This window comes from Phascolarctos cinereus, unplaced genomic scaffold, assembly GCF_003287225.1.
Source record: "Phascolarctos cinereus isolate Bilbo 61053 unplaced genomic scaffold, phaCin_HiC Scaffold_5;HRSCAF=322, whole genome shotgun sequence".
Classification (NCBI taxonomy): domain Eukaryota; kingdom Metazoa; phylum Chordata; class Mammalia; order Diprotodontia; family Phascolarctidae; genus Phascolarctos; species Phascolarctos cinereus.
The window spans coordinates 45,420,124-45,435,527 of NW_027555958.1; the positions used below are offsets into that span (position 1 = coordinate 45,420,124).

Consider the following 15,404-nt stretch of genomic DNA (forward strand, 5'->3'; position numbering starts at 1 on the left):
ACTGTCCCCTCTTAAAAAAATTACTCAGTGCCCCCGCCCCGGAAATCTATTTTCTTTAACCCTTTAACTTTTTTTTTTTATAACTTGTGTCAATTGAAAAATATAAAAAATTTTTAAAAGATGCACCTTAAATTTAATAATGCATTATAAATTTTTTTTCCTGCATTGAAATTTTGATAATGCAATATTTCATCATGTAACCCTATAGTATCATATTGTAAACAAGCCATTACACGAACATATTCCTGCTTATTCCTGCTGATGCACGCTGGACTTCCCAACAATGCACAATGCATGAGACATGCTCACCTGCCAACACTCGCTTGTTAAGACCCGTCAGTAGACTTATCCACTGATAGGTTATAACTTGCATTTTGTTTTTATTTGGAAAATAATGGAATCACTAGGACTTTAACTCTGATACACAACAGATGAAACAATGTACCAACGGTTTCTCAAAATTTTCTTTTCTTCTTTCCTTATGCTTCCATCGCCCCCTTATTTTTATTCAATGCCCCTCAATTGTACCAGAGGCTACTACCACCCCCCTGGATTGTTCCTGTGTCCCCAGGGGGTGGTATAGTCCACTTTGGGAACCTCTGCTTTACATAAAATTTGTCCCTGACCCTATGGTGCTTAGGGTCTAATGAGCTAGAATTTCTTCTGTCTATTCTACCACTCCACCCAGGTGGGGTCAGGATAGATCACGATTCAGTGGAAGAGCTTTTAGGGGACAAATAGGGCAATTTCATCTTGCAGATAAGGAAACTGAGGCCCAGAGAGAGAAACTGACTTGCTGAAGATCACAGAGGTAGTGACAGAGACAGAACAGAATAGATCCAGGTCCTCTCGCTGCAAATCCAGCCTGATTTTCCACTGAACCTCCACCACCCAGACCTCAACTCCAGGATGCTCCTTTGCATCCCATTTGGTGGCTAGGAAATTATCCCTCTTTGGGATAAACTATATGGTGGAGTTGGCCTAGGGTGAATTCTGTGGTCCCTATCAGCTCTGAAATTCTATGACACTAGTTGCTTACTCCCACCCCCTAATAATGTAAATGCATCGCCCTCAAAGATGGCGTTTAGGCTGAGGTAGTTGACAGAGCCAGCCACCTAATTCTTGGGCCTGCAAATAACTTATTTGTCGGGTCAGAGAACAGGCCTCGGTAAGGAAAGAGCTATTGATTTCTGTCAGCCAAGGATGAATATCCTGGGAAGCAAAGCGGGACAGGGGAGTTCCCAACTACCTAGTTTTTCCCTGCACTAACTCACTCCATTTTCATCTTCCATGAGGGTGTTAGTGCCTCAGAAAGGTGTGTTTGGGGGAGGAGCACTGGGGTATACCTCTAATTATAGCTTTCTGGGCTTCTTCCCAGGAAGGGGTATTCCAGCTCACCAAGATAAGCATGGGGCTTTGGCCCCCTGGGGCACAGGATACAAATCTTGCCTCCAACACTTGCTACATCTGTTAGTTTGGGCAAGTCACAGGCTCTCTGGGTCTCAGTTTCCTTATCTGTAAAATGAAGCGGTAGGATTACTAGAATGTTGATGTCTCTTCCTGCTCTAGAACTAAGCTTCTATGGAGCTGATCAGTTCACCCATACATTATAACCAAGGTGGAAGGGGGGTGGGAAATGGGGCTTTTTGCAGCTTTTTTTGGGTGACCTGTGCTGTCCTTGATGGGAACACTCTCCCCCACCCCAGTTTTCAAGTCTCCATCCCTGCTCCTTCCACCAACCTCGAAGGGATGGGAGTTTTAGGGGAGATGGGGGTAGGGAAGAGGGTAGTGGACCGTCTACACCCCAGACTCAAGACTCCTAGACTTAACTCCCGGTCTGTCAACGGAAGGAGTTAATCCCCCCCCCCACCCCGGCCCCGGGTCCGCCTTTAGGTCCCGGGTCCGCCTTTAGCCCCGCCCCTCTCCCAGGCCCGGTCGGGTTTGCCCCGGAGAGGGGCAGCAAGGAGGCGGCCCCAGCCGGAGTCCAGGACTGGACTGAGCTCCTCGGCACCGTGTCCGAACTGCCGGACCCAACTGGAGCGGTGGGGAGCGCTGGGACGCCTCTGATTACGCTCTCCGGCCATCCCCACCTTCCGTTCCAGCGCCCGGAGCCCCCCGGGGCCCCTTCCCCCTCCCTGGAGCCGGAGCCGGTAAGTCCCGCCCCCAGCACCAAACTTTTCTGCTCCCAGGTTTCAGGTCCTCGGCCCGACCCTGGACCAGAACTTGGAGGTGGGGGCGGACCAGGGGCGGGGGGGAAGAACTCACGGCTCGCGCGTCCAGGAGTCCAGAGCCCCCCGGACAGAGCCGAGTCTGCGGACCCCTCTCCCTGGGATCTCCTGCAGGGCTGCATGGCCCCTGCTAGCCAGACTCTCAGCTCCGAGGATCCGTGACTCCAGCCGCTTCCGACCCCCTGGCCACGGCGTTGCGTGCCCGTGGAGCCCGTCAACTCGGGGTCCTGGTCTGTCCCGGGTCCCAGCGCCCGGGCCAGCCTCCCTCCGCCAGCCCGCCCCCTCGGAGACGCCGGGACTCCCCGGCCCACCCGCGTTGCCCCCGACTCTCCTCTGACGATGCTCGGAGACCTCCGCGGGCCCCACGCCGGCCGCCTCCCCATCCCCCTCCGCGCCAGATGTGCCGCGGCCGGCGCTTCCAGCTGTGGGGGAGGAAGAGGGGGAGGATGAGGGGGAGGAGGCCGAGGCCGAGGCCGTGGCCTGGCCGGAGCCGAACGGGCGGGGCTGGGGCTGGGAGGGGGAGAGGCCGGGAGAGGAGGCCGGACGGGGCGGGGCGGGGCGGGCGATGTTTGCGGCCGGCCCCGGGGTGGGGAGTTGCGCGCCGGTCCCTGGGCCTGGGCTCCGGCGCCTGCGATGTCTCAAGATGGCGGAGCTGGGCGAGTTAAAGGTACCGGACCCCCCGGATCCTCCGGAGCCCGAGCCCGGGCGGCCCGGGCGGCTGGGCAGCGGGGGAGGAGCGGCTTGGAGAGGGTGCGGGCGGCCTGGGGGCCGAGCCCGAAGGCGGCAGGGGGGGATGCGGGCGCGAGGACACCTGGAGCGGATGGGCTCTGGGGGCAGGGACGCGGCGGACTACGCGGGGGTCCCGGGCTTGGGGCGGTGCGGATGGCGATGCTCAGGGAGCCGGCGCCGTGGGCAGCGCAGGGGCGGGGGCCTCCGGGGCAGGGATGGAGGGGCAGGGCCCGCGGGGGGCAGGGCCACGGGGGCGGGGCTGGGGGGAGCGGAGCGGGGGCTGGGACCTCCGGGAGCGGGGGCACCCGGGAGCCAGCGCGATCTGGTCAGGGGGAGCACCGTCGCCGTCGTTGACATCTACGCAGCGCTTGGAGGTTTGCACATACGTTATCTCCTTCGAGACTCCCCCGGCCCCGGAGGTCGGTGCCATGCAAACATAGGTGTGGAGAGGAATATCCCCACTTGTGTGTGTGTGGGGGAAACGGGGGGATGGGGCGGTGGGAGAGGGCAGAGACGTGGGGATGGGGGCGGTGGGAGAGGACGGAGACGTAGGGATGCAGCTGAGGGAGGGCAAGGCGTAAGATTGTCGGAGTCACAGGGATGTAGGGATGAGGCTGTGGAAAGGTACCGAGTTAGAGAACAGGCGGTGGGAGGGCACAGGGAGAGAATTGTGGGAGATGGAAAAGAGGTGGGGATGGGGCTCTAGGAGGGCGCTGGAATATTGGGGGAGATAGAGCTGTGGGCAAGATTCGGGAATGCTCGAATGAGACTATGGAAGGGCCCAATGTCAGGAGAACCGATGTCAGGATGTCAGTGTGCTGTGGAGGTAAGAGAGAGATCTACAGGTGATAGAAAAAAAAAAGGCTACATGTGGTAGTGACATAGGAGGGGCTGGTTTGGGAGGAAAGGCTGGGAAATCGGCAGTCTCCTTCCTCAAAGAGATCTCCAGTCATTGAGCTGGCCTTTGGTTTTTAGGGGGCGAGGCCTGCAGGAAAGGTACTGAGGTTCTGATTAAGGCTGAGGATGCTCACAGCTGGCAGTATCTCAGTGGTAATTCCTTTGTGGAACTTGCCACCCCCTCTGCAGAGAATATCCAACAGGGAAAGGAAAAGGGAACATGCATTGATTGTGCACCTACTGTGTGCCAGGCACTCTGCTTTACCAATTTTCTGTCATTTGATTGATGATAATATTGCACAGAGGCCATGGGCAGTCTATCCCCTCCATTTCAGACATTCTTCTCCTTTCTTCTTTGGGAATGGAGCAGTGATTTGGGGGGACATTATAGGTATTGTTGGCCGAGTCTTTGGTACTCCCTGTCAGACCAGTGGCTGGAGGACGGGCCTGGTGGATTTGTGATTCCATTCTGCCAAGATGTTCTTCCCCTCCCTCTTTCTTCTCCATCCATAAGCCTTCTCCCTGGGGGATCAGGTCAGAGCTTTACCATCTGGATCTCAGCAGGGGAGAGGAACCTCCTTCCTTCAGGGATCAGCTCCAGCCCCTCTCCCCTTTATTAAAAGAAAGTCCTAGCCAATGTCAAGTCCTATACTCCCGAGGAAGGGGGAAAGCCAGTTTCTGGTGGGATTCCAGCGTTCTGTGGTATTCTGTGCCCTCTGCTACAGGCTTTAGTTTCCCTTTGCCCAAAATGGGGAGATCTTGAGGTAGGGTCATGAGACTGAAGGTGAGGGATTTAAAGGGTATTGAAACCTTCCCTAGAAGCCTAGGCCCCAAGGCTTACTTACATGGAATGAGGTACAAGTGGGGGTTGGGAATTACGTACAGATCCTCCAACCACCTGGTCCCAGTCTCTCTGTTCCCCTCCCTCCCCAGGACCTAGGCCTGTTCTTTTCCCTTTCTTCCTCTTTTTTCTCTTCCCCCTGTCCTTCTTCCTTTCTTCCTCTTTTTTTCCCCCTTTGCCTCATCTCTTAGAAAGCTGGGGTGGGTCTGGGAATCTAAAAATAAGCAGGAAGGAGAGGGTTAGGAGCTTTGTGGTGGTGCTAGAGTTAAGGTGGGGAGAGAAGGAGGGAGGTGATGGGGGGGTTGCAGTGCTACTTCCTCCTCTGTCTATGCTGGCTTTTCCGGGCCTATTGTTAGCTACCGAAAGGAGAGAGGTATGTTCAGGTCCCTCTAGGTGGGAGAAGCTTGTGGGGGGGGAGGTAGAGACACTGAACTGGGGGCCTGTTGAAACAGGAATAGGAAGTGGAACTCTGTCTACTGTGTGAGTGAGGGGAGACAAGGAGAGGGATTCTAACCTTTTCCTTTAGGTTGGGTTATCTCCTTCTGGGCCCAGGTTGTCCCATCTAGCCATGTGAAGTTCTTCCTCTGTCTGGGCCCCTTTAAGTGATTCCTCAGCAGAAAGACAGGCTTCCTTTAGGAGTGCATCTGTTTATGTCTAGTTGTGAGGGGTTATGGTAGAATTATTCCCCCTCTCTTGAGGTGGGGAGTAGGCTCCCCCTTAGCAGGGAGGCCTGGCTAGGTCAGTCTCTGTCTTTGGGATCCTTACCCCAGCTCACCCATGTGGCTGTTTCTTTCCCCAGCACATGGTGATGAGTTTCCGAGTGTCTGAGCTCCAGGTGCTTCTGGGCTTTGCAGGCCGAAACAAGAGTGGGAGAAAACACGAGCTACTGACCAAGGCCCTGCAGCTTCTCAAGTCTGGCTGTGGCCCCAGTGTCCAGATGAAGATCAAAGAACTTTACCGCCGTCGCTTCCCCCGAAAGGCCCTTGTACCTTCTGAGCTCTCACTGCTGTCTCTGCCCCCTGGAGCCCCACCCATCGTCCCTCCTGGCCCCTTGCCTCCTGCCCCCTCCACCCTCCTGCCTTCAGGACCCCTCTTGGGAGGACCTAAACGTGAGGCTGATGTCCACCCTTCCCTGCCCCAGCCAGTCCACCCTGATGTTACGATGAGGCCACTGCCCTTCTATGATGTGTATGGGGAACTCATCCGGCCCACTACCCTTGGTATGTTATCATCGTCCCTTTGAGTCTGACGTAATAGATCCCTTGACAGTGCTTGGTATGAGCACGACCCTGTCTTCCACACTTCGCCATTTACATTCCCATCCTAAATAAGGAGCTAACCTATTGTTGGGACGGCTAGATGACTCAGTAGATAGAAGGGGTCTGAGTTCAAATATGGCCTCAAACACTTACAATGTGTGAGGCCCTGGGCGAGTCGCTTACCTCCTGTTTGCCTCAATCCACTGGAGAAGGAAATGGCAAACCATTCCAGCATCCTTGCCGAGAAAACCCCCTAGTCAATGGCGCCCTGTGGTCCAGGGGGTCACGAAGAGTTGGATACAGCTGGACAGCCACAACCTGTTGTCCCAACGGGCGGAGCTCTCAGGCAGGGAAGGTTCATGGCTGACCTTTGGCCTGCTCAGTAACCGTGTCCCTGGTCCCCTGTGTACCTAGCATCCACGAACAGCCAGAGGTTTGAGGAGGCTCATTTCACCTTCGCCTTGACGCCACAGCAAGTACAGCAGATTCTCACCTCCAGGTACCCCTCCCCCGGATTCCCCTCGTCCTCGATCGTGCTGTTGCGTCCTGGCCTTTGGTCCTCAGCTCTTGGCTGTAGCTCTGAGCTTCCATCTACCTTCCTGTCTAACTTGGCCTTAGCCAATTTGCCTTCCCATCGGTCCCCCTCATCTGTACGTCCATCCTCTGGGCTTCCTTCAGTGCCCCCTCCCCACCAGACTGTCTTCTTCCCCTGCCCCACACTCTGCAATCTCTCTTTCCTTCTTTCTGTTGTAGGGATGTCCTGCCTGGGGCCAAGTGTGACTATACAGTACAGGTACAGCTCAGGTGAGATGAGTCCCAGAAGACACCCTTCTCCTTCCCCTTCACCCCGCACTCTGGGAAACAGTGGTCCATATCCCCACTGGCTTCCTGAGACCAACGGGGTAGAAAGGCAATCCCAGGGAAGGTTTGAAAATTCCATGTCCTGTGTTTACTGTCCCACAGGGGCTTTTCTTGTTTGCTGTGAGACATATGCAGCTTGATTAATCACAAAATAAATGCCCATTTGCTATGGAGAGTGGCATTTTCTGACACATTAAAATATATTCATTCAAAAAAGTGTTATTAAATATGTTCCTCAATGTATTATCCGATTGGCACATCTCAGACGGTTGCTTGCCCATCATCCAGATCTTGTTTTCAGGACACTTTCATTCCTCGTCCAGAGGTAGATAATTCTTTCCTTTGGGATAAAGGAAGGAGGGAGTTTTTTCCTTGAACTTTGTAGGGAAGAAATAACAGTCTTATCCCTGGGTTTGGCTCTTATTTTCTCCTTCTGTCTGCAGACTCATAGCCTCAGGAGCTAGACCTCTAGATGGTAACTCCCTGAACTTTCTCTCCCCCCTCTCCTAAAATCTTTAATTAGGTTCTGTCTCTGTGAGACCAGCTGTCCGCAGGAAGATTATTTTCCTCCTAACCTCTTTGTCAAGGTTAATGGGAAACTGTGCCCCTTGCCGGTAAGTGACCCATTTCTGACCCCCCCCAACTTGTCCCAACAGTCTTCACGTCATCGGGTGGTACCATTTTTCTAGCAGTCCCATCCCTACATCCTTGCCCTTTACAGATCTATCTCCCTTCCAAATGGGGATACTCCTGCCTAAAAGGGTATATGTGTAATACCAACCTCCCTTATCAATGGTGATGAGATATAGCAGACCCTAACGTGCTGCATAGATACCAGGGCTGCTTTTGCCCTGACCTCCCTCACCACCCATTATCTCTAGGGTTATCTTCCCCCAACCAAGAACGGGGCTGAACCCAAAAGGCCCAGCCGACCTATCAACATCACATCCCTAGTTCGACTTTCAGCCACTGTCCCCAATACTATTGTGGTCAACTGGTCATCTGAGTTCGGACGGGTGAGCTGTGTGCCTGGGGCAGGAGGGGTCCCTGGCTGCGATGACTGGAGGGGAAGAGGTGAGGCATGTGGTATCTGAGGGTTAGATTTTAGGGGAGGGGATATACTTCTCTTGGGTTGGTTAGCATAATCCAGTGCCTCTGGCCCCCCTGCCTGGCTTTGGGAGTAAGTACCATGGTAACAGGGGAAACAGATACTGACATTCTCCCCAGAATTATTCGCTGTCGGTGTACCTAGTGAGGCAGCTGACCTCAGTGACGCTCCTGCAGAAACTGAGAGCCAAGGGCATCCGGAATCCAGACCACTCTCGGGCACTGAGTGAGTTATAAGATCAACACCCCATTCTCCTCTCACTGGTGATGAGCCTCACCCTCACACTTTCTTCCAACCCAAACCTTCTTCATGTCTGACTTTTCCTGGGTGATCCCCTATGGACCTCAGTCCTGTCTCATGATTTGTTTATTGTTGTCACTGGCCCCTGGGGCTCCTCCCTGGCTATTCTGATCTCATGACCTTGGATTCGGTCTCTTTTCAGTCAAGGAGAAATTGACAGCTGACCCTGACAGTGAGGTGGCCACCACAAGCCTTCGGGTGTCACTCATGTGCCCGGTGGGTACTGGAAGAGGAGAGACTTTTGGGATGGGACAGGGGTGGGAAGGCTGAGCTGGACTCCCAGTGTTTCTGTTTATGGTGATAAAGTGTCCCAGAAAGGAGAAAGCTGGCTAGAGGAAACGTGATGAGAAGTCTTGCTTTTCCTCAGTTAGGGAAGATGCGTTTGGCTGTCCCATGCCGGGCCCTCACCTGTGCCCACCTACAGAGCTTCGATGCTGCCCTCTACCTGCAGATGAATGAGAAGAAGCCAACATGGACTTGCCCTGTGTGTGACAAGAAGGCTCCCTATGAATCTCTGGTCATAGATGGGTACGGCCACCTCTGCTCCCACTTGTCCAGGACACCCAGATAAATCCCCTCTTTTCCCTTGACATGGACAGCAAGAATACCCCCTAGGAGAGCTTGGGCACTGATGGGTGTGGCTACTGCCACCCAGCCAGACTCACCCTGGAGATCTCACGTTTCTGTCCCTCTCCCCAGTGCCCCTCCTCAGGTAGTTCACATTGCTCCTAAATTCCTGCTTTTCTCTTGCCCTCGGCTGATGTAACCTTGGACAGTTATATCCCCGAATCTTATCACGACCCTCCATAACCTTCTTCTTCCTTCTCCCAGATTATTCATGGAGATTCTGAATTCGTGCACTGACTGTGATGAGATCCAGTTCATGGAAGATGGCTCCTGGTGCCCAATGAGGCCCAAGAAGGAAACACCAGAGGTGTGCCCCACGCCAGGGTATGGGTTAGATGGTGAGTAACCCATGGCGCCCTGTTGACTCCCAGTTGGGGTTTAGGGTTAGATGACCATTTCTCCCATAGGTTATGTCCTAATGACACCCATCCTGAGATAAAGTCCTTCCAACATCTCCAGGTCCCCCCTTTGGCCCTGGCCCTGAGGGCAAGCCCCCGGAAACCAAGAAGAAGATTGAGGTTATCGACCTGACACTTGACAGCTCTTCCGATGAGGAAGACTTGCCCCCTGCCAAGAAGCACTGTCCAGTCACCTCAGCTGCCATCCCTGGCCCCTTTGGAGGCAAAGGGTACAGAGAATCGGGTTGAGAAAGAAGTTGGGGGAGAGGACAGGGTTTAGAGCAAGAAGTCTTCCCAAGATCACTGGGCAGACATGGGCATTGGGAACAAGGGAGGTCACAACGCTGCCTCTTGAAGATATGCCTACTTTTCTGTGTAGTAGTGAGGGGCTGGGGCTGGCATGGAGGCCGGGCTGATTTGGGACACAAAGAAGGAGATGGGTGTGGACTTTGGGAGACCCCCAGGGGTGACTATAGCTGGTTTTCCCAGCTTCCTCTCTCCTTACAGAGTACTGGCTACCAATCACCAGCCATCATCTGTACTCCGTAGCCCAGGTATAAGCACCCTGGGCAGTGACTTCCTGTCCAGCCTTCCTCTTCCCGACTATCCACCAGCATTTCCACTGGGGACCGAAATCCAGGGTATGTGTGACCTAGACCCAAATATGGGTCCCTCCATAAGAAGCCCCTCTGCACCTCCTGCTCCCTGCTCCTCAGATATCTATAACTTCTCAGGGAATTCCCCACATCTGGGAAATTGTGGGCAGCAGATGCTGAATGACTTTGACTTTTCTCTTTCCATTTCCTCCCAGGTTTGGACTTATTTACTTTCTTTCAGAACGAGAGTCAGGTGAGAGCTCCTTTCTCCTTCCACCAAAGTGTCCAATCTCTGTAACCTCTTAGAGGTTTTCTTTCTAACTCTTGCCAAGGGATCTGCTCTGGCTGTGAGGAGCCCACTGTTCCTCCCTTTTTGCCACATGGGATGAGCCTGAGGTGATGGGCCGGCAGCTTATTTCTTTCTGGGGCTCTGAGTAGCAGAATTTTAATTTTAGAGCTGGAAGATATTCCTCAATTTACAGATTAGGAAACAGGCTCAGGAGGTCTGGTGGCTAGTTAGGCTGGAACTAGAACCCAGATATCCCAATCTACCGGTCCCAGAGTTCTTTCCACCCCTCCCCCCCTCACCCCCCCCCAACATGTACCAAGCCACGCCCTTCTCATGCCCAGACATTCTATTCATTCTAAACGCCCACAACATTGGAGGGGGATAGAGGTAGGGGATGTCTCTAGCTGGGGATAAACGCTCTCACATCCTTGGTGAGCAGGTCTTTTGAGAGAAAAATCCTTAAGTGGATTAGTCAGCCTTCTCTGGGATGTGTAAGATGTGGAGGGAGTATGTGGGAAGTGTCTGTAAGGGGCAGGAGATGGGGGTGGGGGAAGGGTGAAGTCTTAAATATTTTCTCCTGATTCCCCCTCAGCACTACAGTCCCTCAGTCATCACTTCAATAGATGAGCAGGATACTGTTGGCCATTTCTTCCAGTACCGAGGCACCCCTTCCCACTTCCTGGGTCCGCTGGCTCCTGTGTTGGGGAGCTCTCACAGAGGCTCGCCTCCAGCACCCCCCTTCTGGCCGAGTCAGCAGCATTGTGGCCCCTGGGGGGGCCCTGAGGGATGGACACGGGGGACCCCTCCCTCCAGGCTCTTCCCTCACTGGCTGTCGGCCAGACATTATCTCCCTGGACTGAAACTCTAGGGTTCCGGACCTCCTCACCCACCTTCACCACTGAGTGAGGACAGCAGAGGAGCCCTGCCCCTCAGCCCTGTGAACTGATTCCCTTGGGGGCTCTGGCCAGAGGCTACAAGCAGAAACTCATGGACCTGTGCTCCTGGCCCCCTCTCTGCTGAGGGAGAGGCTAGCACCCAAAGGGTTAATATTTAACCTCTTTAAAAGGACATTTTGGGTTTATTTTTGGAAATGCTCTTCAGATGGAGTCATGTAAGCCAAGAAGGGGCAGGGAGATGTAAGAGTTGTGCCTAAGTTTTGGGCCTGGATGGTTTTCCATTCTTTTCTTCCTATCCCCTACTGCTCCATGTGTCTCAGATCTAGATCTGAAGCAGCTGGAGTGGGAATGGGGTGAGTGCCGGTGGGTGGATGGTTGGATGGGAGATCTCGACTGGTCCCCCTCAATACACCCAGTATTGCTTCTATGTCCATTCATTCCCCTTCCGCATATGGGACAGACAGATGGAGAGACAAAGATAGGGCCTGAGATCTCTATTTTCAGTTGCAGCTTTTTGTACATAAATGAGAAAAACCAAAAAACTCCAAAGATGACCCTTGCTCCTTTCTCAGTCTAACTGAGGATGAGATGAGGAGATCTGCCTCCTCTGTCTCTCTAAGGTTTGGGATGGGAGAGGAGTCTTGTTGCCTGGTTCTCTATTTACATATGTATATATATATATATACATATATATATATATATATATATATATACATATATATATATATATATATATATTTTTTTAAGTTGATGATGATTCCCCAAGGCCTCCCTATCCTGGGGTCTGAGTTTCCAGTGGGATCCATAGTCTTAAGAGTTATGGTCATGGAACTCATTCTGCACCTTTGGGGGGGGAGACATTCAGTCCCCCCTCCCCCAGATTCACCCTTCCCTCTTTTATGACCTTTGTTTTAATTTAATTTCATATTTCCAAAGTTGTAGCAATGTTCTCACCGACAATAAAGGTTGTGAATCCTATGTGTGTCCTTAGGGAAGTGGAGAGTGCCTCATCTATTTGGCTTTCTTGATGTCTGTATTTGAAAGATGAAGGCTTTGCCTCCTTTAGTGGTCCTGAGGAGGAGTGGCATCTGATGTCCAGTTTCATTCTGATTCTGGCTTTGGGGAGGGGTGTGTGTGATACTTTGAGGACTTATGGTCAGGATAACAGGACAAAAAGGATGTTGTGGCCTCCTATACACAGTTATACAGCATTGAGAAAGAGTTTACAAAGTGTTTTCCTCACCTATGAGGGAAGTAGTGCCAATATCTCTATTTTACAGCAGAAGAAAGGAAGACTGATCATGAGATTAATAGGTGTTGGAATCAAAAGTCACAGTCCTATCTGTGTTCAAGGTTTCTTCCCCTTTTTCCTAACAGTGTTCAGCCCTGCCCTCCCAGTTAAAGCACTAAAACTGACCGGTTTAGATCTGTACACATCTCTTCCCTTACCTCTTCAGATTCTGTAGCCATAGACCAAGAGCAAATTTAGTTCCCATACTGACCCTCTCTTCACTCTCCCTTGTGTTCAGAGATGTCCGGAGCAGGGTGGACACAGGCAGGTCCAGGCTTTGGGCCACATCTCCCTGAAGCTCCATGACCCTGGAACAGAAGGGACACAGGTCAGGGTCTAGGATTCCTAGAAGCATCATCATTCTTCATGCCTTTCCCGGAAATGGCCAAGGGATTATAGTAGAGTGGACATACGTGGACCCAAGCGGGCAGACTGGTGGGAGTGATCTCTACTTACTGAACAAAGGGTGGCAGGTATTGAAGGAGAGGTTCAGTCATGTCTGGTCCATCTTCAGAGGCTGCCACGGCTGCCAATACATTGGGCTTCAGCCAGGCATAGGCACTGACCTCTTCCCGGTTTGGTTGGATCCGTTCCTGGGGGGTCAGACACTTGCCCTCAGTGGCCCCTGATCACAACTGACTCACCAGATACCTGTCAGAGTCTTTGTGGGGGACACACGGGGAGAGCTTTTCTCCACTGTCTAGGTTTTTATTCATAGACCAACTTCCCCCATTACCCACAGACACATTTCCCTGCCCCACTATCAGCTCTACCTGTAGCTGCTGCTCTGTTTCCTGGGAAGTCACCAGTATGTAGAGAATGATATGGTGGTATCTGGGGTGGCCTTGGTTCAGCATGGGTGGATACGCAGACTAGGAGAGGAGAAACACAACAGGTGAAGATTTTCTGGATCCAGACAGGATCCCCCAACCCCAAATGCTTCTCAGCAGTCAAAACATAAGGGGGTATGTGGACAGAAAAGGTTATAGGCTATTGGAGAAAGAGACACCTGGGCTGTAGTCTGGGGCATGTGTGTGTGTGTGTGTGTGTGTGTGTGTGTGTGTGACTGTTCTCCCTTGGGCAGAGGGCTGATTCCATACTTGCTGGTGGTGGGCCCTTGAACAAAAAGCAGTCTTCTCATGGACTCTCACCTCCCATAGTCCCAGAGGGAACCAGGAGTACTGGCCTTGGGGCAGCTGCAGACCTGTCTCCTCCCACAGCTCCCGAAGCCCTCCATCCAGCAGCTGGAGATCAGAGGAAACAGAGTCAGCTGGCTAGCCAGAGCTGACATCTGGAAGAGGCAGCTGTGAGGCTGCTCTGGTTCTCTCCCCAAGTCCTGGGCTCCCACCTCCCCGACCCAGGCCAATGCAGTTGTTTCAGGGCCACCAGGGGTGGTCCCCCGATAGGAGGCATCCATTCATCCCTCCAAGTTCAGGGCATAACAGCTGTAGTTACCTCCTCATCCAGTTCCACGTGTCCACCTACAATAACAAAGGGGTGGTGACTGTGTGCCCTAATCTGGGACCCCTTCGCTCTTCTCCCCCACTTCCTCCGATGCGCAGGGAAACCCAAATCCTACAACTACAGAGGAGCCTGGTCCCTGCCATGAACCTGCGTTCCACTTCCACACCCATCCTGGGCCCCCGTGGCTGGGCATCAAAGCCAATGAAATGTGGGTCTCTGCCGAACGAGGTTGGGAAAGGGCCGCACGAGGGCCAGGAGAAGTTCCCCAGCGTGCCGGCCTCCCCTTCTGGGCTTGGGGTAGGAAAGGGTTCACCTGGAGGGACCCAGAGATTGGGGGGCCGTGTGCATGCTCGAGGCCCTCCGGGTCAGGAGCACGGTCTGGTCACGGGACTGCAGGATGACAGCCACCCCCAAGTCCACTCCGCGGTCCGGTGGCTGCTTCGGCCCCGCAGCTCCCGGGGGCCGCTGCTCCAGGGCCCAGAAGGGGCAGAACCGGGAGCGCTGCAGTGGGTGGGGAAGTCGGGGTCACCGAGGCCGGCGCTCGTGGGGATCGGGGCTCTCTGCAGGCTCCGGATCCCTCCCCTAGACCACGCTTTCCTCTTCCCCCCTCTCTTCCCGTCCCCCCGCCCCCCAGGAGCTGGGCGGCCAGACCTGCAGCGGGAGCTGCGCCGTGGCGCCCGAAAAGGAGCGGTCCGAGAGCAGCAGCCGCCCCCGCTCCAAGCCGCAGTAGACCCGCCAGGGCCCCGGGCCGGGCCCCAGGCCCAGGAGGCCGCACACGCTCCGCGCGAAGCCCACGGGCTCCCAGAGCCCCGAGAGGAGCAGGAGCACACGGGCCTGCGCCATGGCTGGGGCACCCTGGGCGGCGACTCACGCAGCGCCCCTTGGCGGGCAGAGCAGGGACAAAGCCGGCCGCACGGCCGGCGTGGGTGCGGTAGGGAGCTGCAGCCTCCGGCCCGCGCTGCACCCGACTGCCAGGCTCTGGCCTGGCCACTTAGCCCCTGGGGCTCGGCGCGTCCAAGCGGCCCCCTTGCTGGGACCCCCGGCCGCCAGTGCCTGAAGTCAAACCCCAGCGGTCACTCCAAGCGCTTCGCAGCCCGCGCCACCAGGCTAGGTCCCTCCAACCCCACGCTTTCATCGGGCCTGTCATTTAACGCGCATTGGTAACCACCTACTATGCATTAGACACTCTGCGCCGGAGGGCTCCCACTCCTCCCCGAATTTTCCTTGAAAGCCCCCTGAAGTCACAGGTGACCCTACACACACACCCCAGTATCTATTTCTACGTGTACACGTGGCCTCCCCCAATAAAATGGAAACTCCTTGGGAACGAGGAGGAATGTTTCATCTCTAGTACCTGGCGTGTTGTAGGAACTTACTAATTGCCTTTTGATTGATTGGTTAATAATGGCTGGCATTTATACGGCACTTTAACGGTGGCAAAGTTCTTTACCGTTATTCCATTTGATCCTGACAATGACCTGGTGAGGTAGGTGCTTTATTAGACCCATTTAACAGATGAAAAACCAATTAGGGGAGAGAAATCCACTCAGGTAACTGGAAAGGCCAGTAGGCAATTGGAGCCATATATATATCTATATATAGATATATCTATCTATATCT

The 15,404-nt window shown here is 53.9% G+C and overlaps 2 protein-coding genes across 2 annotated transcripts; one reads left to right on the forward strand and one right to left on the reverse strand.

Moving 5' to 3' along the window:
• Positions 1-2,788: 2,788 nt before the first annotated feature.
• PIAS3 (protein inhibitor of activated STAT 3) lies at positions 2,789-12,007 on the forward strand. The gene is given in 15 exon segments (XM_021003724.2): positions 2,789-2,895; positions 5,495-5,915; positions 6,369-6,453; positions 6,708-6,758; positions 7,339-7,429; positions 7,697-7,831; positions 8,043-8,148; positions 8,366-8,439; positions 8,591-8,751; positions 9,055-9,188; positions 9,310-9,478; positions 9,756-9,889; positions 10,060-10,097; positions 10,726-10,866; positions 10,868-12,007. Coding segments are annotated over 15 exon segments (1,968 nt in total). The 5' UTR covers positions 2,789-2,793; the 3' UTR covers positions 10,994-12,007.
• NUDT17 (nudix hydrolase 17) lies at positions 6,997-14,703 on the reverse strand. The gene is given in 9 exon segments (XM_021003736.2): positions 6,997-7,155; positions 12,479-12,628; positions 12,777-12,913; positions 13,094-13,192; positions 13,472-13,564; positions 13,776-13,801; positions 14,098-14,119; positions 14,121-14,285; positions 14,436-14,703. Coding segments are annotated over 9 exon segments (927 nt in total). The 5' UTR covers positions 14,628-14,703; the 3' UTR covers positions 6,997-7,112.
• Between the last annotated feature and the right edge of the window lie 701 nt (positions 14,704-15,404).